Below are 25,373 nucleotides of genomic sequence, written 5' to 3' on the forward strand. Positions count from 1 at the left end.
GCCCAGCCCAGCCCAGCCTAGTCCAGCCCAGTCCAGTCCAGCCCAGCCCAGCCCAGCCCAGCCTAGCCCAGTCCAGCCCAGTCCAGTCCAGCCCAGCCCAGCCCAGCCCAGCCTAGTCCAGTCCAGCCCAGTCCAGTCCAGCCCAGCCTAGCCCAGCCCAGCCCAGCCTAGTCCAGTCCAGCCCAGTCCAGTCCAGTCCAGCCTAGCCCAGCCCAGCCTAGTCCAGTCCAGTCCAGCCCAGCCCAGTCCAGCTTAGTCCAGCCTAGTCCAGTCCAGCCCAGCTCAGCCCAGCCTAGTCCAGTCCAGCCCAGCCCAGCCCAGCCCAGTCCAGCCCAGCCCAGTCCAGCCCAGTCCAGCCTAGTCCAGTCCAGCCCAGCCAGCCCAGTCCAGCCCAGCCCAGCCCAGCCCAGCCCAGACTAGTCTAGTCCAGCCCAGCCCAGCCCAGCCCAGCCCAGCCCAGCCCAGTCCAGCCAAGTCCAGTCTTGTTGTTTTAGCATAGTCCTGTTGAGACCAGTCTAGGTCAGTCCAGCTCAGCCCAACTTAGTTCAGCCTAGCCCAGCCTACCCTACCTGAGACCATACTACTGCAACCCAACTCAGACCAGCTCATACCAGCTCATACCAGCCCTGCTTAGCTGAGCTCAGCCCAGTCTAGCCTGGTCTGATTCAGATCAGCCAAGCCTACTCTAGTTTAAACTTGCTTAGTGTACTCCAAGCTAGACCAGCCCAAACTAGTCCAGTCCAGCTCAACATAGTCCACCCAACCCAGCTCAGACCAGTCCAGTCCAACCCAGCCTAACCAAGTCTCTTGTAATTTAACCCAGCCCAGCCCAGCCTGTCCTAGATCAGCTTAGTTTTAGCCCTGCTCAGTCCTTTTAAGCCCAGCTCAAATCAACCTAGACCACCTCAGCTCAGCTCAGCTCAGCCCAGTCCAGGCCAGCCCAGTCCAGCCCAGGCCAACTCAGTCTAGCCCAGTTAAGCCCAGCCTAGTCCAGCCCAGCCCAGGCTAGCCCAGCCCAGCCCAACCCAGCTCAGCCCAGCTCAGCCCAGTCCAACCCAGCTCAGCCCAGTCCAGTCCAGCCCAGCTCAGCCCAGTCCAGTCCAGTCCAGCTTAGCCCAGTCCAGCCCAGCTCAACCCAGTCTGGTCCAGCCTGGGTCAGCTTAGCATAGTTCAGACCAGATCAGCCCAGCTCAGCCCAGCCTGTCTCAGCTGAGTATACCCCACGTAGTTTAGGCTAGCCCAGCTCAGTTTAGCCAAGCCCATCTAGTCCAGCTCAGACCAACCCACATCAGCTGAGTATACCCCACCTAGCTCAGGCCAGCACAGCCCAACTCAGCCGGGCCCTGACCAGCCTAGTCCAGCCCAGCCTAGCTTAGCCCAGCCCAGCCCAGCCCAGCCCAGCCCAGCCCAGCCCAGCCCAGCCCAGCCCAGCCCAGCCCAGCTCAGCCTTGCTTGGGCCAACTCAGCCCAGCCCAGTGCAGCCCAAATCAGCTCAGCCCAGTCCAACCCACCCAAGCCCACAGCCCAGTCTAGCCCAGCCCAGTCCAACTTAGCTCAGCTCAGCCCAACTCAATTAGCTCAGTCCAGTCCAGCCAGTCCAGCCCAGCCCTGCTTAGCCCAGCCCAGCCCAGCCCAGTCCAGCCAAGTCCAGTCTTGTTGTTTTAGCATAGTCCTGTTGAGACCAGTCTAGGTCAGTCCAGCTCAGCCCAACTTAGTTCAGCCTAGCCCAGCCTACCCTACCTGAGACCATACTACTGCAACCCAACTCAGACCAGCTCATACCAGCTCATACCAGCCCTGCTTAGCTGAGCTCAGCCCAGTCTAGCCTGGTCTGATTCAGATCAGCCAAGCCTACTCTAGTTTAAACTTGCTTAGTGTACTCCAAGCTAGACCAGCCCAAACTAGTCCAGTCCAGCTCAACATAGTCCACCCAACCCAGCTCAGACCAGTCCAGTCCAACCCAGCCTAACCAAGTCTCTTGTAATTTAACCCAGCCCAGCCCAGCCTGTCCTAGATCAGCTTAGTTTTAGCCCTGCTCAGTCCTTTTAAGCCCAGCTCAAATCAACCTAGACCACCTCAGCTCAGCTCAGCTCAGCCCAGTCCAGGCCAGCCCAGTCCAGCCCAGGCCAACTCAGTCTAGCCCAGTTAAGCCCAGCCTAGTCCAGCCCAGCCCAGGCTAGCCCAGCCCAGCCCAACCCAGCTCAGCCCAGCTCAGCCCAGTCCAACCCAGCTCAGCCCAGTCCAGTCCAGCCCAGCTCAGCCCAGTCCAGTCCAGTCCAGCTTAGCCCAGTCCAGCCCAGCTCAACCCAGTCTGGTCCAGCCTGGGTCAGCTTAGCATAGTTCAGACCAGATCAGCCCAGCTCAGCCCTGCCTGTCTCAGCTGAGTATACCCCACGTAGTTTAGGCTAGCCCAGCTCAGTTTAGCCAAGCCCATCTAGTCCAGCTCAGACCAACCCACATCAGCTGAGTATACCCCACCTAGCTCAGGCCAGCACAGCCCAACTCAGCCGGGCCCTGACCAGCCTAGTCCAGCCCAGCCTAGCTTAGCCCAGCCCAGCCCAGCCCAGCCCAGCCCAGCCCAGCCCAGCCCAGCCCAGCCCAGCTCAGCCTTGCTTGGGCCAACTCAGCCCAGCCCAGTGCAGCCCAAATCAGCTCAGCCCAGTCCAACCCACCCAAGCCCACAGCCCAGTCTAGCCCAGCCCAGTCCAACTTAGCTCAGCTCAGCCCAACTCAATTAGCTCAGTCCAGTCCAGCCAGTCCAGCCCAGCCCTGCTTAGCCCAGCTCAGCCCAGTCTAGCCCAGATCAGCCAAGCCTACTCAAGTTTAAGCTTGCTTAGCCTATTCCAGTCCAGTCCAGCCCAAACTAGCTCAGTCCAGCTCAGCCCAGTCCAGTCTACTTTACTTGGCCCATCCAAGCTCATCCCAGCCCAGCTCCATCCAGGTCAGCTTAGCTCCACCCAACCCTGCCCAGCTCTGTCCAGGTCGGCCCAGTTGTGGACATTGTCCTCTTTGTAGTTAGCTCATCACGGGACAATTCCTTGCTGTCATTTGCTGCCTCTGGGTGACATTTCTGTCCTGGTAGTTTGCAGGCAGATTCATGTCCAGTCTATTCTGGGGTTTTTGAACTTCTCTCGGCATCTTTATCTTGGCTCAGCCCTGTCCGGTTGAGATTCATGGTCCCCTGTCTTTGTGGACAGCTGTAGCAGCTTCCAGTATCTGCGTGCCTAGTGCAGGGAGGTTATATCTGAAGGTCATTCAAAGACCAAGAGACTTGGTCACTGTTGGAAAGCAGCCCCGGTGTCCCCTTCCCTACCCATGACCCTGTCACCTGTTTGTCCCTCTTACTTAGGCAAATCCTTTTGCTGAGGTTCCCTTGGGCTGTACTGAGGTCCTCTGGTAGGCAGCTGTGGCTGGTCAGGCTGTCCTCATTTGCAGTCATCTCATGTCCCTGTACAGGCCCCCAGACGAATCTCTGGTAACCATTATTATATTCATGCCCGTATGGCAGTACCTAGGGGAGGCTCTGCCTCAGTGCCCTCAGCTAAAAGTGGGGTGGGAACCCCCGACCTTAGCTGCCCTGGAAGTTCCCTTTCTAATCTGTTCTTGGGAAGTTGACTAAGGGAGAGTGGGGTCTCAGGTGAGGCCTCTTTCTAGGAGACACACCTGTGTGTTCTGGGCAAGGCATGTTCCTCTCCGCTGTCTGGTCCCAGGTCTCCTCTGCACAGCCCTCATCTTGAGGCCTTGCATGAGCTTGCAGTTACCATGCCTGGCTGCTTGGAGTGCCGCTGCCCCAAGAAGGGACTGGGCTCTAGCCATTGCCTTTTCTGCCCCTTTGGTAGCACTTCAAGGGGAGTGTGGTAGCCACTTTGTGAGTGATTAATGAGGCACAAAGAGGAACAGCCTGTGGGCCAGATATGACATGTGGGGCCTCTTGACAGTGGCACCCTGGTTCCTGCCTCAGCTCTGGAGCTTGCACACTAAGGAGAGTGACTGGCCTTCAGCTGGGGTCCCCTACCAGCTACTCTGGCAAGGAATCCAGAGGCCAGAGCACATCTGGGCTATGACTGGGTTTCATGGAGCTGTGTAGAAACGTTAGTGTCTCTTCTAGGCCTCTAGTCTATGTCTGGATTGTGGGGAGGGAAGAGAGTAAAGGTGATGTAGAAAGCTGGGCTTTAACTCAGCAGCCCCTGTCTCCTTCCTGGTGCAGGCTCCACTGTGACTTTCTTTTGGCCTTCAGGAATCATCCTCACCCCATCCCTCCTGTCTGCAGGCTGATCACTTCCTTTCTGCCCCATCAGTGCCCATAGTGGCCCCAGCAGCAAGATGCATTTAGTGCCCATGCCCTGCCCTAGCCTTCAGTCCATCTACTCCCCTGGTCCAGGGCTCCACCAGGATCCAGTTCCCTTTAGTCAATCCCCTGGGTGGCTACAATGACCAGAACATATCTGTCCCTGGACCGGCAGGTCTAAGATGCACTTATCGGTGTGTGTCTGTCAGAGCATGTGTGTGCATGCGTGTGTTTGTAGGTGTGAACATATATCTCGGGGATCAGGGAAAGGTCCGACTGCTACCCCAACCCCCCAGTAGCTCTGTAAGTTGTGGAAGAGTGCCTTATTGCTATTTTGGTGGCTAGGTGGAGGTGAGACAGAAAGGAGGGCCCAGATCTCCTTAGGATTATCTGCTAAGTGAAGCCAAGGATGTTAGTGTAAGTGTAGTGACAGGTCTTTATTGGGAGTACTGCAATGTTCACCTTTCCTTTCTGTAAAATGGAGCCAGACTGATTTGACCTTTTGATGTACTAGGGTCAGCCATTTCTTATATCTAGTAGTTTAGTATTTCTTTTAGAGACCAATAGGATTGTCATTATGGGATTCCAGCTGCTTTGAATACTTCAGAACCATATTTGAGCTGCAAAGAATACTGCAATTATGGCTGCTGCTGAAACCACAGGAGTGGCCCAATGTCCGGCCATGTATATAAGACCTGAAAAAGCTTAAAAAATGTTCTAAACACATAAAAACGGAGACAGATGTGGCTTCCTAGTCTCATGTTGCTCATGCTAGCTGCAGTAAAGAGACACATCTCCCAGCTGCAGCCTGTGGGCTTCAGCTGCCATCACGTCATGAGCTAAGATGCTTTTCAGGTTTAATTTTTTGCTCATATAGACAGAAAAGATATGCAGTAAAGCAGGTTCAGATAGAAAAGACCTCTAAATAGGTTACAATGTGTTTAATAGTGTGTGTAGGCTTAAGAAAGAAAAAAAAAGTATTGGTGAAATTATTAAGGCCACTCCACATAGTTAAAAGGGAGATTTATTTAGTGGTGTAACTTACAAATGAAGGGATAGGTAGGTTGCAGGGTCTGGGAAAGATGCAGCACAGTCCGGTGGTGTTCTCTGGAGAACTCTGCTCAGTCTACCTCCAGCGTCCAGGGTCCAGGAAACAAGAGAAGGCGGTGCATCCGGATCTCAGGTCTTCAGGGCTCTCTCTTGGCCCTGCCTTGTAGGCGTGACAGTTACCAAAGTCTCAATGGGGGTTGGAACTTCCAGACCAAAGCTGGAATGGCTACCCACTACAAAAAAGGTTATAGACAGTCATAGAAAAATAGTTTAAAGATAATAAAGTAAAGTCTTTAAAAAAAGAGTAAAGTAATATAAAGGAAAAAAGCCACATAAAGATGGAAAATACATAGGGAGTCTGCATCCTGTATGTTATTGTGTTGTCTTTAAATTTTTTGATTGTTGATGAAAAATGATAGTTGTTGAGAGACACTGGATTATGGAGACTGCTAAATTAAACCAACCTATATATTTTAAAAATGTCTTAACTTCAAAATTTAAGTCAGAAAATGTATTACATTGGGGGAGAGGTTATACTTTCATTTCCACAGGAAAGGCAAGGCTGGAGATTCCTTCTAGATTAATAGAGATCAGATTTGACTGGGGGAGACCTCCTAAGTATCTTGGCTACAGACATGGGGAGGAAACCAAAAAAGACTACAGGACAGATGATATATGAGCTGATCCTTTGACATGGGAAGAACTCTGAGATGAGATAAAATATGATAAATCTTGTTTGCTACAGAGTCCTCATGATTTATTATTACATGCCATCCTTTCATATGGCATGGATAGAGATTTATATTAGTTTGATTTTACATTCCAAATGGACTTATAAACTTACAAAGTTGACAGATGCTTTTTAGCTTCTCAAACATAGAACAAACTGATTTGTGCACACCACACTTTCCATATTTGTGTTAATACAGATATGTTTGCTACCTTTGAAAGTTTATGCATTTTCAGAGCAAGGGGACTAGACACCAATGAAAACAGATGGCTCAGGTGATCCAGCATCTCAGAACACCTCTGTTACAGTTTCCTCCAAGTTTTACATCCAGAATAGCTTCAAGGCTGCTGGCTGAGATAGTACAGCCTCACAGAATACTCCAGCCAGGACTTGACCATTATACTGATTTTCTCAGGATCTCCCAAAGATTCCAGGGCACCCAGACAACAGGAAGCAGTCTAGAGAAAACAATGCCCACATTCCCAAGAGATGGGTTATAGATGTTTTTCATCATTTGGGGAGGGGGTTAATTAAAAATTGGTCATGGTCAGAAAAAATGCTAAACAAAGGAATTAGATTCAAAGATCTCTTCCTGAAGGATAAAGGGGGCTATAACATAGAAATGATGAGATAAAAGGGTAGATTGTTGAGTCTACTTTTGAACAACTACTAACCTCAAATATTTTACATTGGTATAGATTTTGGTTTATTGATACAAATTTAAGGTTATTTTTGTTATACTGTATATATGTTTCTATTCTTGTTTAAAATATTGTACTATGCAACTGATTTAAAAAGGTTATGTAAAGTTATGGTCTTTAAAAGCTATTTAGGATAATAAATACAGGTTAATAGTCATCTAAAATTACCAAACTTATAGTCATGTTAGATATGTTTTCAAAGTCATACAGAGATATATTTTAGATAGATGGGTGATCTTCAAACACTTTGATGACCTGCAGAATATGACATTTAACCGCTGTTTTTGAGTCAGTCTTGCTCCTGTAAGTCAGCCAATCATGTTCCTGTTGCTAACCTCAATAAAAACTCATTGGTTCACCAAAAAAAAAAAGAATATGGCATTTAAAATGTTTTAATAAGGCTTTTCATGACAGTGAGACATGTCTGCTCCTGACAGCACCAGTCTACTTCAGAGAAGATGGTGGGCATCGAAGAAACTCCATATGGAGTTTTGTCCTGGCCAGCAGGGTCTTCAACAGGGACCTAAAGGGAGGGCCGGCGAATGAGAGGGACAAGAGACACAAAGAATGAGAGCAAGACAGGACGTCTGATCAAGCTCCAAAAGTTTATTTTTCTCTCAAGGCATATATAGGTAGGCAAAGGGGGCTGCGAGCAGGAAGGGACTTAATTATAGGGGTTGCAAGCAGGAAGGGACTTAGTAATGGGGGTTGCAAGCAGGAAGGGACTTAATTATGGGCTGTTTGGCCAGCAGGAAATGTTGCTCTGAAGGTTATCTATCTACCCTTGTCTAACTGCCTAATTGCTTAACTGCAGCTCATTCACCTGATATCTGAGAAGAGGTTCTGGTATCTGTGGGAAGAGGTTCCGGTGCTATGGAGACTTAAGCAAGGCCTAGATCTAAGAAAAGAGGAGAGAAACCCAAATATGGCAGCATGTGTGTCAAAGGTCGATTAGGCTTATGGCTCCCATCAGAGTTTGCTTCCTTTATGGCAAAAGATAGCCATTTGAGCAAGAAACTGCCCTTACCTCAACTGCTGGCAGTTACTGTCCAAACTGGACCAGCAGAATACAAAGAAAGTGACTGCTAAACTTTGCCAAGACAAGGAAGGACAGTCCTTCAAGAATTCCTGCTTTACAGAAAAGTCTGTCAGATATTCTAGGCCTGTAGGCCAAAGATGGATGCCCCAATGTTGCAGAGGAACTTTGGATGACTGTCTAGGCATCCAGATGTCCCTGTTGTTAGGTAATATCACATCCTCCTGGGGTCTTTGATGGAGTTAAAGATGAAATAGTTAAACTTATAGTTTTCCTTAGTTATGATAAAAGGTAAATTAGGTATAAAACTTTAGACTCACAAAGATAAGATAGATAATAGAGTATTTTCTCTAAATTTGCCAAATACAAATGGGCTAGATATTGTAACTGTAATTCTTATATAATAACTGTTTTTGTTGCATATAGTTTTACTATGTTAAAGTTAAAAACCTTCCTTTTTAATTAGACAGACGGGGGAAATATTGTTGAATAATCTTTTTTGTACACTGTGGAGATGTGTTGTTCTTATTGGTTAATAAAGAGCTAACTGGCCAATAACCAGGCAGGAAGAGGTTACGCAGGAGATCCAGACTGAGAAAATGTTGGGAAGAAGTCACCAGACAGACACAGAGGGAGCAGGACATGTAGAAGATGAGGTAACAAGACACGACCTACATGGCAGCATGTAAATTAATAGAAATGGCTTAATTTAAGTTGTAAGAGCTAGTTAGTAGCAAGCCTAAGTTATTGGCCAAGCATTTATAATTAACAAGTCTCTGTGTGGGTATTTGGGAGCTGGTGGGACAAAATATTCTGTCTACAGTAAGGTGTCATGGGGTAGGCCTCGTTCAGTTGGTTGAAGGGCTTTTCAGTAAAGCTGGGTTTGTGAGATGTGCTAGTTCCTTTTATACCACCGTGACCAGATGTCTCAAAGAAACAACTCAAGGGAGCAAAGATTTATTTTTGTTTGGCCTCATGTGCTTGGTCAAACATCATAGTAGTGGGAGTGTGTGGAAGAGGCTATTTATTTCTTGACAGATGGGAAACAGAGATAAAGGGAATATAGTATCCAGGGTCAGATATAATGCCAAATACATACCCACAGTGATCTACTTCTTCCATCCGGCCCTTTTCCTACTGTTTACCACTTTGCCATAATGCCACCACCTTCTGACTCCACCAAGGGGTTGATACTGTAGCTGGAAGGTTTCTCCAGTCTCAACTGGCCCCAAGGTCCCATAGCCAATTATAAAATAATCACTCAGAAGCTAATATTAATTATAACTGCTCAGTCATTAGCTCAGACTTATTACTGACTAGTTCTTATGCTTAAATTAAACCATAATTCTTATCTATGTTTAGCCACGTGGCTTGGTACCTTTTCTCAATTCAGCCTTGTCATCTTGCTTCCTCTGTGTCTGGGTGGCAACTCCTGACTCAGCCCTCCTCTTCCCAGAATTCTCCTAGTCTGCTCGCCCTGCCTATACTTCCTGCCTGGCTACTGACCAATCAGCATTTTATTAAACCAGTGTACAAGAGCATTACCCCACAGCATTGATCCACTGGTTATTCAGAGCTCGCAAGACTTAACCACTTCTGGAAAGTCCTTCTCAGTCGCCTCCACAGGCATTCCATCACTTAGTCCAATCAAGGTGAACCATAAAAAGTCTGTCTATTATCTGTGATCCCTCTGTTATCTACCTACCTGTCACCTTTATCATCATCTAATTCTGTCATATATTGTTTATGTACTCATCTATCCTCTACCATCTGTCCATCATCTCTCATTAGCGGTGCTTCTCTGGAGAGCCTTGGATACTTACCTCTGAAACTCTGGAGCAAAACCCAGCACAGTGCGGTATCAGGCACAATGACTGGCTACATTTACTTTAAGTGGAAGATCAGGATTATTATTATTATTATTATTATTATTTTAAAAGATAAAGTTGGCCTCTAATTTGCTATGTAGTCAAGAATGACCTCAAACTTCTGATCCTCCTGTGTATGCCTTTAGAGTATTGGGAATACAGATATGTATCACCACACATGGTTTATTATGCAATGGAGATCAAACCCAGGGCTTCCTGCATGCTATACAAGTACTCTACCAATTGAACTATATCCCTAGCCCAGAGCCAGAATTAAAACATATATATATATATATATTTATGTTTTTGAGATTAAAATATATTTATATCAATTCCCACTTCCCTTTCCTCCCATCCAACATTGCCTCTCTTTCTTTAATTGTTTTCTAGCACATATATTTACATATATTTCTAAATATATAATTATAACCAGGACTAGCATTTTAATGACGTCTGTTTCATAGCTTTGCCAGGGATAGGTGTGACAACAAGCTATGCAGAAAAAACAATAGCACAGGCGTGTTCTCACTCATTTCTGTGTCTACCACAGTGTTTGGTCTCTTTTCTTGGGTCTAGGTCAAAGGAGCAAGTACTTTATGAAACATGACATTTTGGGACAAAAGATCAGAACCATATGGACTTACACTGTGGCTGCTCTCATGCACATCCTGACTGAGACTGGGGTCTTCCTCCCATGGGCAGAATGCCTGAGCATGGAGTGAACAGTGAGGGAGCTGGTATGAGGGTGAATATGTGCTTGGAGAGCAGGGGAGCAGGATATGGCTTCCCTAAGTCCGGCATGTCCTCTGTGCCCTGCAGCTTGACTCTCCCACACCTGCTATAGAGGAGTTTCACCACTTGGTCTCTTTCTCTATGGGGTATCTGCAGCCTACCATAGGAAAAGATCCTGTGGCTACATGGTGTGTGTGTGTGGGCCGACTTGGGGTTCAATCAAGTAAGCATATGGACCTTCTGCTCTGCACAACTGGCCAGTGTCACATCCTACTTTGACAATCCACGTAGTTCCCAGCACATATCTATGTCAGATTAGAAGGCTGGTTAGGGGTGAGGGACTTGGTGTGACTTCATCATAAGTGCCCAACAGTTGGATGGACCTGGAGGAACAGGATCTGGGGGGAGGGCCATTCCTGTGTCCAGAGCTCAAGTTTCACTGGAAGATGCACATTCATGGTCATTGAATGGAAGAGGCTAGGGCAGTAGAGGGGTGCTGTGCTGGATAGGGTGGGGACCGCCATAGAAGAGAAGTGGGTGGTATGCTGAAGGCAGTGGGTAAACACAGGAAGGGAGGACAAGGAAGGATTTGTGTGTGCAAAGCTTGAGGCATGGGCCCTGCGCTGGGCCAGGATGGTTAGAGCCGCATCTCAGGGGAGGGGTGCTGGGAATTAGCCAGCATGTATGTTCTCGTAAGGACTTGTGTGACTGTGTTGTGTATGGCCCCTGTGCTGTGGGTATTACATGATACCACACTGTGATGCACATGTGGACGTGTCTCTCTGTGTGTTCTGAGACAGTCTTCATGTGGTTTATGTGTGCACATGTCATATGGCTGCATATGTCACTTCCCATGCAGGCCAGTGACCCGATGCTACAATTGGTGTCATGTGACAGTTCCCAGGTTGTGGCTGAGTGCAAGTGGATCAAGTGTCAGTTTCTGTGTGGGCAGTCATGGCTACTACCTCTGTGCCTGGCTAGCACAGGTATTCTGTCTCCTCTAGGCTGTGCCTGTTAGGAGCTGTAATTGATGTCCTCTATAGAGGTTCCACAGGCATGTCATAAAAGCCATATCACAGATGTCCACCATAGACATCATGTGGGGATATCTCACACGCATACACATGTGGTTATCACAGTGTGAACATCACACATACATGTCATACCAGAGAATACACACCATGGATGTCACACCACAGAGGTCAGGGTGGGACTCAGATAGCATCAGGGACACATCCTGCTGTGGGATGTCTTTCTGTATGCTGTGAATATGTGTTGCTCTGATTGGTTGATAATAAAGCTGCATTGCCCTATGCAGGAAATCCAAGCAGATATATGGAGAGAAGAAAGGAGAATCTGGAGAGACGCAGCCTGTTGCCCAAGGAGCAACATGCCAGCCGACCAGTAAAGCCACGGAACACATGGCAATACATAGATTAATAGTTATTAATAGTTATGGGTTAAAATATAAGAGCTAGCTAGCAAGAGGCCTGCCATAGGCCATACAGTTTGTATGGGAGGGGGTGGAGGTAGGAAGTCTGCACTTCCTGAGACCATGTGGTCAGTTTGGGTTTGGGATCATCTCCCAATAAGAAGTTGAGGCAGGGCTGGAGAAATGCTCCATTTACTGGTCTTGCAGAGGATACAGATTCAATTCCCACCACCCACATGGTGGTTCACAGCCATCTCTAATTCCAGTTCCAGGGGATCTGATGCCTCTTCTCACTTCCATGTGCTCCCTCATGCACATGGCACACAGACATACACTCAGTCACGCTCACATACACATGAAATAAACAAATGGTTAAAAATTAAAAAAGAAGATAAAGCAGCTGGAGGCCAGCACTTGCTCTAGGGAAAACAACTGGAGAAGCAGGGCCAGACCTAGAAGGAAGAGTGGGCAGGATCTCACTGGTCTCACCGGCCAGTTGGCATTGGGTAGGTGATTGAGGCAAAAGAGGAATGTTGGCTGACCTCAGGATCCACTCTCTGTCTGCGTGGCTCCCACAGCAGCAATGCCACTCACGTGAGTGTGCTTCTCTACTGTCTGGGGTAAGACGTAACTCTCCAACACTGGAAGGCACAGTGGTGTCGGCCAGCCCGGCTTCTGCTTCTACGGCAGCTTTGCTTACATGATCCTTCTGTCACCCACCAGCCCAGTCTTTCTGAATTTCCTTCATTCAGCCTCCATCAGCACCTACACAGACCCAAACAGATGGTTTCTAACAGTCAAGGCCACACTCTTAAGATGCCTCAGCTACCAAATGCCACCTGGGAAATGCAGGGAGCGCTGAGTGTCTGGCCAGCACTGACTCCTGCTCTTGCGGCGTCTGCTGAAGAGGCCTTTGGTTGTGAATCATCCCCTGTTCCTTTCCCTGCGGATGTCTATATTTTCTACATGCCAGGAGCATCTGTCTGGGCCTCAACCTCCCTCCACAGTGCCACATAAAGATGTGGAGCCTGTATCCCTTGATCTACACCACAGGGTAGAATCCTGATGTACACCATGGCAGAAAACAGATGTCTCAAACACCAGGCCGCCTCTGGTAATCTCTCACTTCCCCAACTTCTTGCACCAGTGGGAGAGGACCCCCACTTGCCCTGGACTGTCTTCTGCATTGCCCATTATTACTCTGCCCTTGCACTTCAGTGTTGTCCAGTTCATCAGGGTATATACCTCTCCTCTGTGCCTCTCCTGCCCCTCCTCCTGGCAGCCATGGCCTGTGTGGATTAAATCCTACCCCAGGATGAATCCCACACAATCTGACTAGCAGATCTTTGGAGGAGACTTGGGATAGAGCTTCATACTGGTTGGGTGAGGGTTTAGCATGTTGGCATGGGGGGGAGGGGCATTGTATGTAGGAAGGATATGAACTTTTAGGGGCCATAAGGTCAGCTGTTAAAGGCTAACTTCTGTCCCCAGCAGATTTACCAGTTTGACATTTAAGCCTCCAGAACCCCAAACTGTACCTCTGTTTGCAGGTAGGATCTTAAAAGAGTAAGTTATGATGAGGGCTAGGTGTACCTCCTCCAGCCGTCTGTGCACTTAGGAGGAGAGGTCAGGACGTAGACACACAGAGGGATGGCCTGTCAGGACGCACAGAGGAGAAGGCATCTACAAGCCAAGCAGAGCCCTGCTGAGAACCCACCTTGTCAACACCTGATCTGGGACTTCTACTAGGGCTGGAGACAATAAACACCAGTTATGGAGGCAGCTGAATCCACTTCCTTTGCTGAATCCCTAGCCGCTCAAGGTCACATGCTTCTCAGCTGGTGTGGGAGGCTTTGCCTGGCCAGCCTGGTGGCCACCCTGGGTTTCGGCCTGCCTATGGCAGCAGAGTAGCCTCAGCTGGGATGAAACTGTCTGGAGGGAGGAGGCGCCCAAGCTCTTGGTGGTTCTGGATGGCAGGGCTGAAACCCGGCTGTGAGTGGCTCACTGAGGGAGGCCTGAGAGGACACAGGATCAGGAGGGAGGTAGAGGGGACTGCGTGGTTCATTGCTCTGCCTAACTGGGCCTTGTTCCTGAATGTCAGGGCTGATCCACACAAGAAGGGCACAGTGAGATACAGAATATTAGAAGAATGTTTTATTGTTGAAAATATCTAAACAACAGCAACACACACGTATACACACATGCACACACTGAGACCTTAAAGACATTTATAGTCTCGGGAGGAAGGAGCTGTTAAAAGTCTGAGTTCTCTAAGAATTTCCTACCAGTCACAGAAGGGCAGGGGCTCATTTTTTCTTCCTGTCTAGAGATTCTGACTTCCCATTGGCCCTGAGAGGTAATGGAGAAATAGACACAGGGATACCGTCTCTTGGCCAAAGTAGGCATGGTACCCCAGCTCTGTCTCCCTGGATGATGACTCCAACTGGTGTTCTCTGCTCTAAGTGGTCCAGTCTGGATACCAGGCGGGCAGGGCAGACCTGCTGTACCACGGCTTTCCTCTAATCATCCCTTTATCTCTTCCCAGTTGCTCCTTGACCTGATTTTTTTTTTTGTGGGGGTGGGGTGGGGGAGGGCCTGACAGGAATCTTCTCACCAGGGCCCTCTCCTGGAGGTTTTTCTGGCTAGTCACCCAGCCAATACTGAGTGGCCTCTGCACTTGTCCCTGCTAGGGCTTTGCGGAGTCCACACAATGCAATTCTTCTGAGTGTCTCCCCAGAGTGTGTAGCTGGGATCTCTATGGAGGTGGCGGTGGCCTTATCTTGAGGTTTTGTCGTCAACGGTGTCTGTGGGTTGGCTCCTGCGTCTGAGAATCCAGCATGTTGAGCGGGTAGCAGGAAGAGGGGTCTGCACAAGGACTCTCATCTTCAGGAGGCTCGTCCCAACAGTTTGAGAGACACAAGGCCTTTCCTTGGCCTAGGGTTCACAGAAGTGCCAGGAAGGAAGCTGCCCACGTATAGCTGGCGCAAAGGCTACCAGAATGACTTTCAGAAGTCTCTTCTGGAACTCCCTTCGGGCTGTGGTGACCCTGGTCTTCCTAGCAGATGTCTCCTTTCAAGGATTCAAAAACTTTGCCCTTTCTGGGAAAACCCCTTTCAGAGGATGGTGTAGGTAAGGACAGCTCCAAGGCTGATCCCCACACGGCTGGACCGAGGCAATGTGGGCTCCCAGGTCCTCCTGAGCAAAAGTTCTGAGGTCTCAGATCTCCTGGTGCCAGTTTGTAGGGAGATGGTCCTTTTGCCCCGACCAGTTAGTTATCTGGAAACTGTTGTGGAGGTGTTGCCCAGGTCTGGGACAGAGCCTGTTGTCCACATGATCCTCCAAAGGGTCAACAATGGAGAGTGTTGATTCAGAGAGTTGTAGAGTCAGAGGATGGCGATGTCAGAGGGCAGTGTGGCCTCCATGTTAGGCTGCACAGTAGGATGGACGGGGTTCCGCAGGGCCTAAGAGGACCCTGATCATCCCAGAGGAAGTGGCCTAGGCCCCCTGCCCAATCATGTTCCTGTAGTCAGGGGCCAGTGTCTGCTTCAGCTCCACCACGGAGGAGAAGATCCACTTCACCTGTGGGTAGGTGAGAGTAAGTCAGAGACTGCACCCAAGCTTGGGCCCTTCACTCCTGTGGGTGAGACAGAGGCCCTTCCCCGCTGTGGTTCCTTTCATACAGGTAGCAGACAGGGGATGGCAAGGGGCCAGGATGGGATAGATGAGGAGACAGTGTGGACACACTGTGGGAGGTTGAGATTAGGATGGTGTAGAGACAGCTGGAAGATTACATTGGGCCATGGTAAGGCTAATGGGGACATTGCGGGGTAGTGTGGTAGTTAGCATGGGACAGCAAGGGGCATCATAAGAGATGATGTGAAATGTAAGGAGCTCTCATCAGACAGTGTGAGGATCACATAGGATCTCAGGAGAGACAGAATGGTAGACTGTGTGGGACACTATGGGGAGTCACAGAGAACACTGTGGGACCGCACAGGGAGTGGTGGGAACGGTGTGGGGATAGAGTAGGAACAGCAAAGAAACATCATACTGCATCAGGGACGAGTGTGAGGACGTTATGAGGTAGCATAGGACATCACAGGGACAGTGGGGGAACGGTGCCGACCTTGTAGAGTGTGACAGTGGCACTGTAGCACACGCTGAGCAGGAAGAGGGTGATGAAGATGGTGATGGTCGTCCAGAGCCCGTCCAGCTCCCCGTCCTGGGCCTCAGCACAGCTGTCGTCCAGTTCTAGCTCTGGACAGAGAGGGGCAGTCAGTGTTTGTCCCAACAAGGTGGGGCTGGGAGTGATTCCCTGTGTGGCAAGTGGGTCTGCATGGAGGGGGAGGAGAAAGGACCGGCTGGACTGGGCCAGCAGATCCTCCCTGGGGCCAGCTGTCCCTTCTTTTCCCTCTGGGACATCAGTCTCAGTCCCCTCAACTGCTTGAGATTTGCCAGACACAATGGACCTGACAGTAGACCTGGATTGTGCAAGGGGCCTCTCTGTTTGCCTCACCCTTCATTCCTCAGTGTAGGAGGAAGTAGCTGGGGAGTAGAGCCTGCAACCACAGTGGGCAGTGGCTATACAGCCTGCCTAACCCTTTGCCTGTCCCCTGGTCACCGGCAGAGCCTGTGCCTGGTCATGCCTGGACTTCAGAAAATTCCACACTGTGAAGTGATCCAGACCATTATGGCTACGGGCTGTACAATTCACATAGAACTGAAACATGACCCTGAGGTACCAGAGACAGATTTAGTTTCAGAGGACTTGTGTTGAGCATAGAATGCAGGTGCTTTCAGAAGAGGAAAGCTGTGTCTGATTGTGCTGGCACAAAGGTGGGCATTAAGATGGTGGTTGGGGGTATCCTGATACATCGCTGGGTGTACGTGTTGTGCAGGGCACATAGATAAGGTCTCAATGTGCTAGGTGTGTGTATGTTGCAAATGTGTATATGCATATACACGCTATATGGGCTGGGTGATGTGCAGCAGGTTGGTTTTAATGGGTCAGGGTTCAGCACGCATGTGGGTTTCTAGTAGTCTCTCTCTCAGGGCACCAAGAGCCATCTGCCTCAGTACCCCGTGGCACAGGAGTGAGTGTGCTGTGGGTGGGCAGTGTCCCTGTGGATGTACAGACCTAGCCCATGCAAAGCTGCCTGGCTTGAGTGTAGAGATGGCAAGGCTCTCTGGCATGCCCATGGCCAGCATGCCTCTGCAGTGTACTCAGAGAAACCCCTGGATAGGGAGGGGGAGGGGGCAAGAATAGACTGAGGGAGGTGGGGTTTGTGTGTTTTCTTTCTTGGGGCTTTCCTAGATGTATTTCTCTGACTAACAGCTGCTGGTTAGTGGGAAGGCAAGAAGGATGGACTGCCTAAGGCTAAGCCTTGACACCCCAGATCAGGAAGACTCATGAGCTCTGGCAGTGCAGAGAGACCTCATTCTCTTCCTAAAGACAACTCAGGCCTCAAACCCTGGGCAGATCTCACAGCCCATGACCAGCCTCTAGATCCCAGAAAGAACCACAGTTTCACAGGGTCCCAGGGCAGTGCTGGGTGCTTTATTTATACAAGGGAAGGGTGGAGATGGGTGTCAGTGTTCCTTAGGACCTAAGAGCTTTTTGGGTGCTGAGCTCATTTACCCCGAGATCGGGAGAGGGTCTTCTGTGTGATGTGGTTGTGCAGAGACTCGTGTAACACGGAGCAGGTGAAGCTATCTCCTCGATCCCACCTGCTCTTTGGCACGTTGAGCTTGCTGTACATGAAGTAAGACCCGTCGGCGTCCGCGACAGGCAGCGTGTTCTTGTAGTTCTGCTCTTGTTTCCCGCTGCTCTCCCACTCCACATGGATGTCCTCAGGGAGGAAGCCTGTGACCAAGCAGGTCAAGCTGACCTCTGTTTTGGTCATCTGTTCCACAGGTGGAGCAAATGTGTATACCTCTGGCATTCGGACTTGCCCTGTGGGGTGAGAAGTGGGCACAGAGGTCGTTTAAGTGGAGAGCTGTCCATTTCAGGTCCCGTTCTCTGTACATACCACACACCTGCCCCATTAACTCTACATAACTCACCTTTGGGTTTTGAGATGGTTCTCTCGACGGGGCTTGGGAGGGCTTTGTTGTTGACCTTGCATTTGAACTCCTTGCCACTCATCCAGTCCTGGTGCTGGATGGGGAGGACACTGACCACACGCAAGGTACTGTTGTACTGCTCCTCGTGGGTCTGCGTCTGAGCTGTGCGCTCTTCTTTATCATTCACGAACCAGCTGAACTGGACATTTGGGTCATCCTCGCTCACGTCTATCACCACACACGTGATCTTGGGGGCCAGGGAGACCATGAGCACATCCTTGGGCTTTGGGGGGAAGATGAAGACGGATGGTCCACCCGAGAGATCAGGAGCTGATGAGAAGAGATGGAAATGGGTCAGTACCTGGGTCACCCTCCAATGTAGAGACACTCAGGACACTTGGCATCCTCCTGGGGCTGGCACACAAGGCCTACTGACTTACATGGACACTTGCACCCATCACATGGATCTGGTATTTTTCTGGGCTCTGTAGAGAGAAGGATGGATGTTACTGGGGTTTGGAGGAGAGAATATACCAAGCCAGGGAGGGGAGAGTTTATCCCCAGCACTGGGTTAGGCCAGGCTGCTCCTGGAAATGATTTTGGTGGGTTGAGATGTGAGGGACATGGATATCTATCCCAGAGGATCACTCCTTGGGTTGGACGGTCATAGGCAGAGGTCTTTGGGAGGGAGGCAGAGACAGGATGTCCTTCTGTCCCGGACTGAGGTCCCCTCCCTGGCGATGGCCGCCCTGCCTGGTTGGTCTAGGAGGCTCAAGCCGCACCTCTAGCGAACCACTCCTTCCCTGCTTGTCCTCTCACCAATTTTCCTGTCCACCTTGGTTTTGCTGGCCGGGTGGGCTACGTTGCAGACGACGGACTGGCTGGGCCAGGTGCTGGAGGACACAGTCACTGAGCTGCTGAGGGAGTAGAGACCAGAATGCAGGACGGATGGGAAGATGTGCACACCGCTGGTCAGGGATCCAGAGTTCCAGGTTACGGTTGCCGGCTCGGGGAAATAGCCCTTGACCAGGCATCCCAGGGTCACTGTGGAGCCAGATGTGCCTCCACATCCAGGAGCCAGTGGATAGACAGATGGGGCTGTTGTTGTGGCTGCAAGAAAAGGGGCATGTGTGAGCTTGTCTGGCATGGGTGGGTTCAGATACGTGGAGAGGCCCTGGCCTTAGCTTTGCAGCTTCCACCTCTAGACCCTGGCCTCCGACCTCAAAAATCTTTTTAGGTCATTTTCTTTTATGTATATGAGTATGTGCACTATGTGTATGCCCGGTGGCTGTGGAAGTTAGAAGAGGGTGTTGGATACCCCAGATGGTTGTAAGCTGCCATGTGGGTAACTGGAACTGAACCTGGGTTCCTTGGAAGAGCAGCAAGTGCTCTGAACTGCGGAGCCCTCTCGCCAGCCCCAGGAACCCTGATCTTTCCAGGAGTCCCTCTTCAATCTACTACCCTCCTGCAGGCCTCTGTGCTCTAGGTCCCTATCCATGCCTTTAGCTGTCTTTGGATCTTCCTCCCTGCTTCCTGAGGATCACTACCCACCCCCCCACCCTTCACATTCTGAGTGTGGGAAGCCTTTCTGTCTTGACCTGACTGGCCACTCTGTCCTTGTTCAATGCAGCTCAGTCCTTATGATGAGAACCTGGCGACCTCAGCTCCCTATGCCCTCTTATCTTATTCTTTACCATGTCCTGGGTCCTCCCTGATGCTGCCAGGCCCCAGAAAAGTTCCTGTCTTTTCCCAGTAGCCCTTGAAATTGGAGGGTATGCCCCATTTTTCAGGAAGGGACCTGGTCTCCCATCCTTTCTGACTCTGGTTCACTCTTCTTTTCTTTTTAATAGCGTATTTCTTCATGTATGTATCAAAAGTCATATTGAACAATGAGTTATGGATCGCAAAAGAGGAGTTAGTTTTTCATCCGTCTTCCCTGCCTATGTTTTTGATGAACAAAACCACACACAAATGCTCTCTATGATTCCTTCTTCTTGTCCCCAGGGCCCTTTTGGTCTTCTCTCCATCTCCCCTGAACCCTGCCCAAGCTCCGATAGTTACCCCCCTCTCTTCTGTGGGTCAACTCTGGGCATAACCCATGCTGCCCTAACAGGTTTGACACCCCCTGCAACCTCCACCCCCCCACTTTATGTTCCTCTAAGCTCCCAGGATCACAGCTAGGGCCTCTGATACTGACTGTAACCCACATGTTCACGAGACTCCAGCCCTCATATAGCTGCTGGGCCTGGTCCCCCCAGCCCACACCAGCCCCAGCTCCTCAGTAGCTTCTTGTGGGTCTCTCTTACTCCTGTCTTCCCCAGCTCTCCCGTAGCTGCATGGTCTTGTCTCTCACACTCCCCTAGCTCTAGTCCCCTGTAATTGCTCGGCTTGATCCCTAGAGTTACCAGGCTTTTCTGGGCTCCAGCACTCCCATCTGTCCCAGAGCCCTTGGAGGTCTGCCCTGGTCCCCTAACAAACTCCCGGGGATGCTCTGGGACCCCTAACTTTGATACCTACCACAGATCTCCGTAAACGCTCAGCCTGCCCCTCACTCCTACCTGCCCCAGGGTTATCTTGGTCCTTGAGCTCCTGGACCACCATCAACTCCACCTGCTCCAGATGCTGTGTAGCTTTTCAGCCCAATCCCCCACACCTCTATCAGCCCCAGATCTCCTGGAACTGCTTGACCTGGTCCCTCACACCCCTACTAACCAGTTATCCAATAGCTGCTTGGTTTAGCCCTCCACACGACCACTAGTACTTTCTCATTGGAAGCTGCCTGGCGTGGTACCTCTCACTGCCAGCCTAAAATGCCCATCTGCTTTCCTGGGGCTGTTTGGCCTGGCATCCCGAACTCCCATCTGCACCAGCCCCTCTGTAGCTGCTTCCTCTAGCCTCTCAAACGTCACCTGCTCTAATCCCATTCTAGATGCTGGGCTTGGTTCCTCACACCCCTACCTGCCCCAGTTCTCCCAGAACTCCTTGGTCTGGTCCCTCACACCCCTACCTGCCCCAGCTCCCCCATAGCAGCTAGTCCTGCTCACTCACACCCCTACCTGTCCTCCACTTCCCCATAGCAGCTAGACCTGCTCCCTCGCACCCCCACCTGCCCCAGCTCCCCCATAACAGCTAGACCTGCTCCCTCACACCCCCACCTGCCCCAGCTCCCCCATAGCAGCTAGTCCTGCTCACTTACACCCCTACCTGCCCTCCACTTCCCCATAGCAGCTAGACCTGGTCCCTCACACCCCCACCTGCCCCAGCTCCCCCATAGCAGCTAGACCTGCTCCCTCACACCCCCACCTGCCCCAGCTCCCCCATAGCAGCTAGACCTGCTCCCTCACACCCCCACCTGTCCCAGCTCCCCCATAGCAGCTAGGTCTGCTCCCTCACACTTCTACCTGCCCCAGCTGCCCCATAGCAGATAGACCTGCTCCCTCACACCCCCACCTGCCCCAGCTCCCCCATAGCAGCTAGACCTGCTCCCTCACACCCCCACCTGCCCCAGCTCCCCCATAGCAGCTAGACCTGCTCCCTCACACCCCCACCTGCTCCAGCTGCACCATAGCAGCTAGGTCTGGTTCCTTCCACCCCACCTGCTCCAGCTGCCCCATAGCAGCTAGACCTGGTCCCTCACACCCCCACCTGCCCCAGCTCCCCCATAGCAGCTAGGTCTGGTCCCTCACACCCCCACCTGCCCCAGCTCCCCCATAGCAGCTAGGTCTGCTCCCTCACACCCCCACCTGTCCCAGCTCCCCCATAGCAGCTAGGTCTGCTCCCTCACACCCCCACCTGTCCCAGCTCCCCCATAGCAGCTAGGTCTGCTCCCTCACACTTCTACCTGCCCCAGCTGCCCCATAGCAGCTAGACCTGCTCCCTCACACCCCCACCTGTCCCAGCTCCCCCATAGCAGCTAGACCTGCTCCCTCACACCCCCACCTGCTCCAGCTGCACCATAGCAGCTAGGTCTGGTTCCTTCCACCCCACCTGCTCCAGCTGCCCCATAGCAGCTAGACCTGGTCCCTCACACCCCCACCTGCCCCAGCTCCCCCATAGCAGCTAGACCTGCTCCCTCACACCCCCACCTGCCCCAGCTCCCCCATAGCAGCTAGGTCTGGTCCCTCACACCCCCACCTGCCCCAGCTCCCCCATAGCAGCTAGACCTGCTCCCTCACACCCCCACCTGCCCCAGCTCCCCCATAGCAGCTAGGTCTGCTCCCTCACACCCCCACCTGCCCCAGCTCCCCCATAGCAGCTAGGTCTGCTCCCTCACACCCCCACCTGTCCCAGCTCCCCCATAGCAGCTAGGTCTGCTCCCTCACACCCCCACCTGTCCCAGCTCCCCCATAGCAGCTAGGTCTGCTCCCTCACACTTCTACCTGCCCCAGCTGCCCCATAGCAGCTAGACCTGCTCCCTCACACCCCCACCTGCCCCAGCTCCCCCATAGCAGCTAGACCTGCTCCCTCACACCCCCACCTGCTCCAGCTCCCCCATAGCAGCTAGACCTGCTCCCTCACACCCCCACCTGCCCCAGCTGCCCCATAGCAGCTAGACCTGGTCCCTCACACCCCCACCTGCCCCAGCTCCCCCATAGCAGCTAGACCTGCTCACTCACACCTCCACCTGCCCCAGCTGCCCCATAGCAGCTAGACCTGCTCCCTCACACCCCCACCTGTCCCAGCTCCCCCATAGCAGCTAGGTCTGGTTCCTTCCACCCCACCTGCCCCAGCTCCTCCATAGCAGCTAGACCTGCTCACTCACACCTCCACCTGCCCCAGCTGCCCCATAGCAGCTAGACCTGGTCCCTCACACCTCCACCTGTCCCCTACTTCCCCATAGCAGCTAGACCTGGTCCCTCACACCCCCACCTGCCCCAGCTCCCCCACAGCAGCTAGACCTGCTCCCTCACACCCCCACCTGCCCCAGCTCGCCCATAGCAGCTAGGTCTGGTTCCTCACACCCCACCTGCTCCAACTGCCCCATAGCAGCTAGACCTGCTCCCTCACACCCCACCTCCTCCAGCTGCACCATAGCAGCTAGGTCTGGTCCCTCACACCCCCACCTGCTCCAGCTCCCCCATAGCAGCTAGACCTGCTCCCTCACACCCCTACCTGCCCCAGCTCGCCCACAGCAGCTAGACCTGTTCCCTCACACCCCCACCTGTCCCAGCTCCCCCATAGCAGCTAGACCTGCTCCCTCACACCTCTATCTGCTTCTGCTCTCCCATAGCTGGCAGGTCGGGTCCCTGACACTCCCATCTGCCCCAGCTCCCCCATAGCAGCTAGGTCTGGCCCCTCACATTCTCACCTTCTCCAGCTTCCCCATAGTTTCTAGGTCTGGTCCCCTATACCTGGTCCCTCACATCCCACCTGCCCCAGCTCCCCCATAGCAGCCAGACCTGCTCCCTCACACCCCTACTTGCCCCCCACTTCCCCATAGCAGCTAGACCTGGTCCTCCACACCTGGTCCCTTACACCCCCACCTGCCCCAGCTCCCCCATAGCAGCTAGATCTGGTCCCTCACACCCCCACCTGCCCCAGATTCCCCCATAGCTGCCAGGTCTGGTCCCTCACATCCTTACCTTCTCTGGCTCCCCCATAGCTGCCCAGCCTTGTCCCACAGCTCCTGGGACTACCTTGTCCAGCTTTTATCTGCCTTAGACCTCCTGTTCTCTGGGTCCCCATACTCCCACATTATTCCCTATGCTCTCCCTTTTAACTGCTTGGCTTGGTCCCAGAGCTACGGGGGCTACCCTGGACCCCAGGACTTTCATCTTTCGCATTCCCCCAGTTACTGCTCTGCCCTTGTCTCTTGAGCTACTAGGCGATCTTCAGCCCCCAGTACTGCTACTCTGTCCGTTCTGTAGCTGGATAATTTGTTCCTCAGAGCTTCTGGGGCTGCCTGCTCCCCAGTTATGGAATCTTTCCCAGCTCTCTTATAGCTGCTCAGACCGGTCCCCTAAGCTCCTCGGGCTGCTCTGGGAGCCAAACTTTGCTCAGCCTGCCCTCCCAACTCCTACCTGCTCTGGACCTCCTGCAAAGCTTTTCCTGGTTCCTGGGGTTGCCCTGATCCCCTACTAACCTCACTTGACACAGCTCCCACCCCCTCTGTAGCTCCTTAGCTCGATTCACGTACCTCCACCAGCCCCAGCTCACTTGTAGCTGCTTGGCTTGGTCCTCCTGACTCCCACCAGTCCCAGATTCCCCGTAACTGCTCTCCCAGGTCCTCGGAGCGTTTGGAGCAATCATGACTCTTCAGTCGCCTGACCCTCCCAGCGTTCACCTGAAGCTGTCCTGCCTGGTCCCCAGAGTCCCTCTGGAGGCTTCCTCCTCCCCAGCTTACCTGCTTTCCTCTTCACTCCTGGAATCTGCTTCCAATTCTGGGCTTGATCCCCGAACCCCAGGGCATCCACTCTTACTCTAGCTGTCTCCAATTAGCATATTGGCCTTCCCAGATGAGCCCTATGGACACCCCATACCTCTCCATTCCCTCTTTACCCACTCTCTCAGTTCTGCAGGCCTCTGCCCTCTCCTTGTTCCCCTGGATTCCCTTTTCTCTGCTGGTTCAGCTGCCGGGGTCCACCAGCCTCTAGGCCAGGCTGAGTCCATCCTCCAGGTTTCTGGGTCTATCCCATCAAGTCCTCGAGGCTTACTCTGGTTGTCCGTGGGTGTGCACAGCTTTAGTGGTCTGTGCTTCTGTCCATGGCGTCCCTGGAGACTGTTTGGTTGACACCAGGCTGCAGACAGACACCTTTCTTTTGCAACAGATAGGCCCCTCTGCCGGGGCTTGTCTGTCGACTCTTTCCCATCCTCCTGTGATCTGCCGTCTGTTGGTCCTGGAAAGTCGCACAGCTATCCCTAGCTGTGGCTCTCTCCAGCTGCGGCCTTCTCTGCTGACCACACTCACATGTGGGAACTTGTGAAGGTGACTGTGGCGTCTCTTGCTTTGGCACTAACAATGCAGCTCTGAGCTCTGTCTCATTCTTCTAGGATTCACAGTCCTTGCCCCGGAGGTGTGAATGCCACGCTTCTCCCAACCCAGTACAGACTAAGAACAGGATTGAAACTGGGTGACACGGGACGCTTCCTGAAGTTCCTCTTTCTTCTGGTGGTTTCAGTGTCTGGGGTAGGGGGAGACAAGGGGGAGTCCAGATATGGTCTAGGTTACCTCATGTAGGGGTGGGTGAGGTGGTACTCTTGAGACCCATAGAAGGTGTAAAGCCTAACTGTCATGACCTAGAGTCCCTGGGTTGATGGGCTGAGTGATTGTGTCCACTCTCCCCTGACCACCTCTTTGGAGAAGTCTTTCACTCAGGTCTGACCTATAGCTAGCCTAGGTGGTAACCTCTGCCTTTCCCTCTCTTTGTCTAGTGCCATCTCAGGAGAACCTAGAAGTATCTGTGGCTCTGGGAGAAAAATGAAGTCCAGAGTGGGAAGGCAGAGGGCAGAGGGCAGAGTGCAGAGTGCAGAGTG

At 52.0% G+C, this 25,373-nt stretch overlaps 1 long non-coding RNA gene, 1 other non-coding gene and 1 gene segment (V, D, J or C); 1 reads left to right on the plus strand and 2 right to left on the minus strand.

Moving 5' to 3' along the window:
• Positions 1–25,373, plus strand: part of LOC128111020 (uncharacterized) — an 85,522-nt gene that overhangs the window by 57,009 nt on the left and 3,140 nt on the right. The window lies entirely within an intron of this gene.
• LOC128111013 (Ig gamma-2A chain C region, membrane-bound form-like) lies at positions 14,623–20,922 on the minus strand. The segment is given in 7 exon segments: positions 14,623–15,416; positions 15,964–16,094; positions 17,476–17,790; positions 17,901–18,230; positions 18,341–18,385; positions 18,720–19,010; positions 20,459–20,922. Coding segments are annotated over 7 exon segments (1,239 nt in total).
• On the minus strand, positions 19,751–19,876 carry LOC128111362 (small nucleolar RNA SNORA40). The gene has a single exon (XR_008218609.1). It is a non-coding gene; the product is annotated as a small nucleolar RNA SNORA40 (small nucleolar RNA).

Source organism: Peromyscus californicus, unplaced genomic scaffold, assembly GCF_007827085.1.
Source record: "Peromyscus californicus insignis strain IS unplaced genomic scaffold, ASM782708v3 Scaffold_15__1_contigs__length_86483966, whole genome shotgun sequence".
Classification (NCBI taxonomy): domain Eukaryota; kingdom Metazoa; phylum Chordata; class Mammalia; order Rodentia; family Cricetidae; genus Peromyscus; species Peromyscus californicus.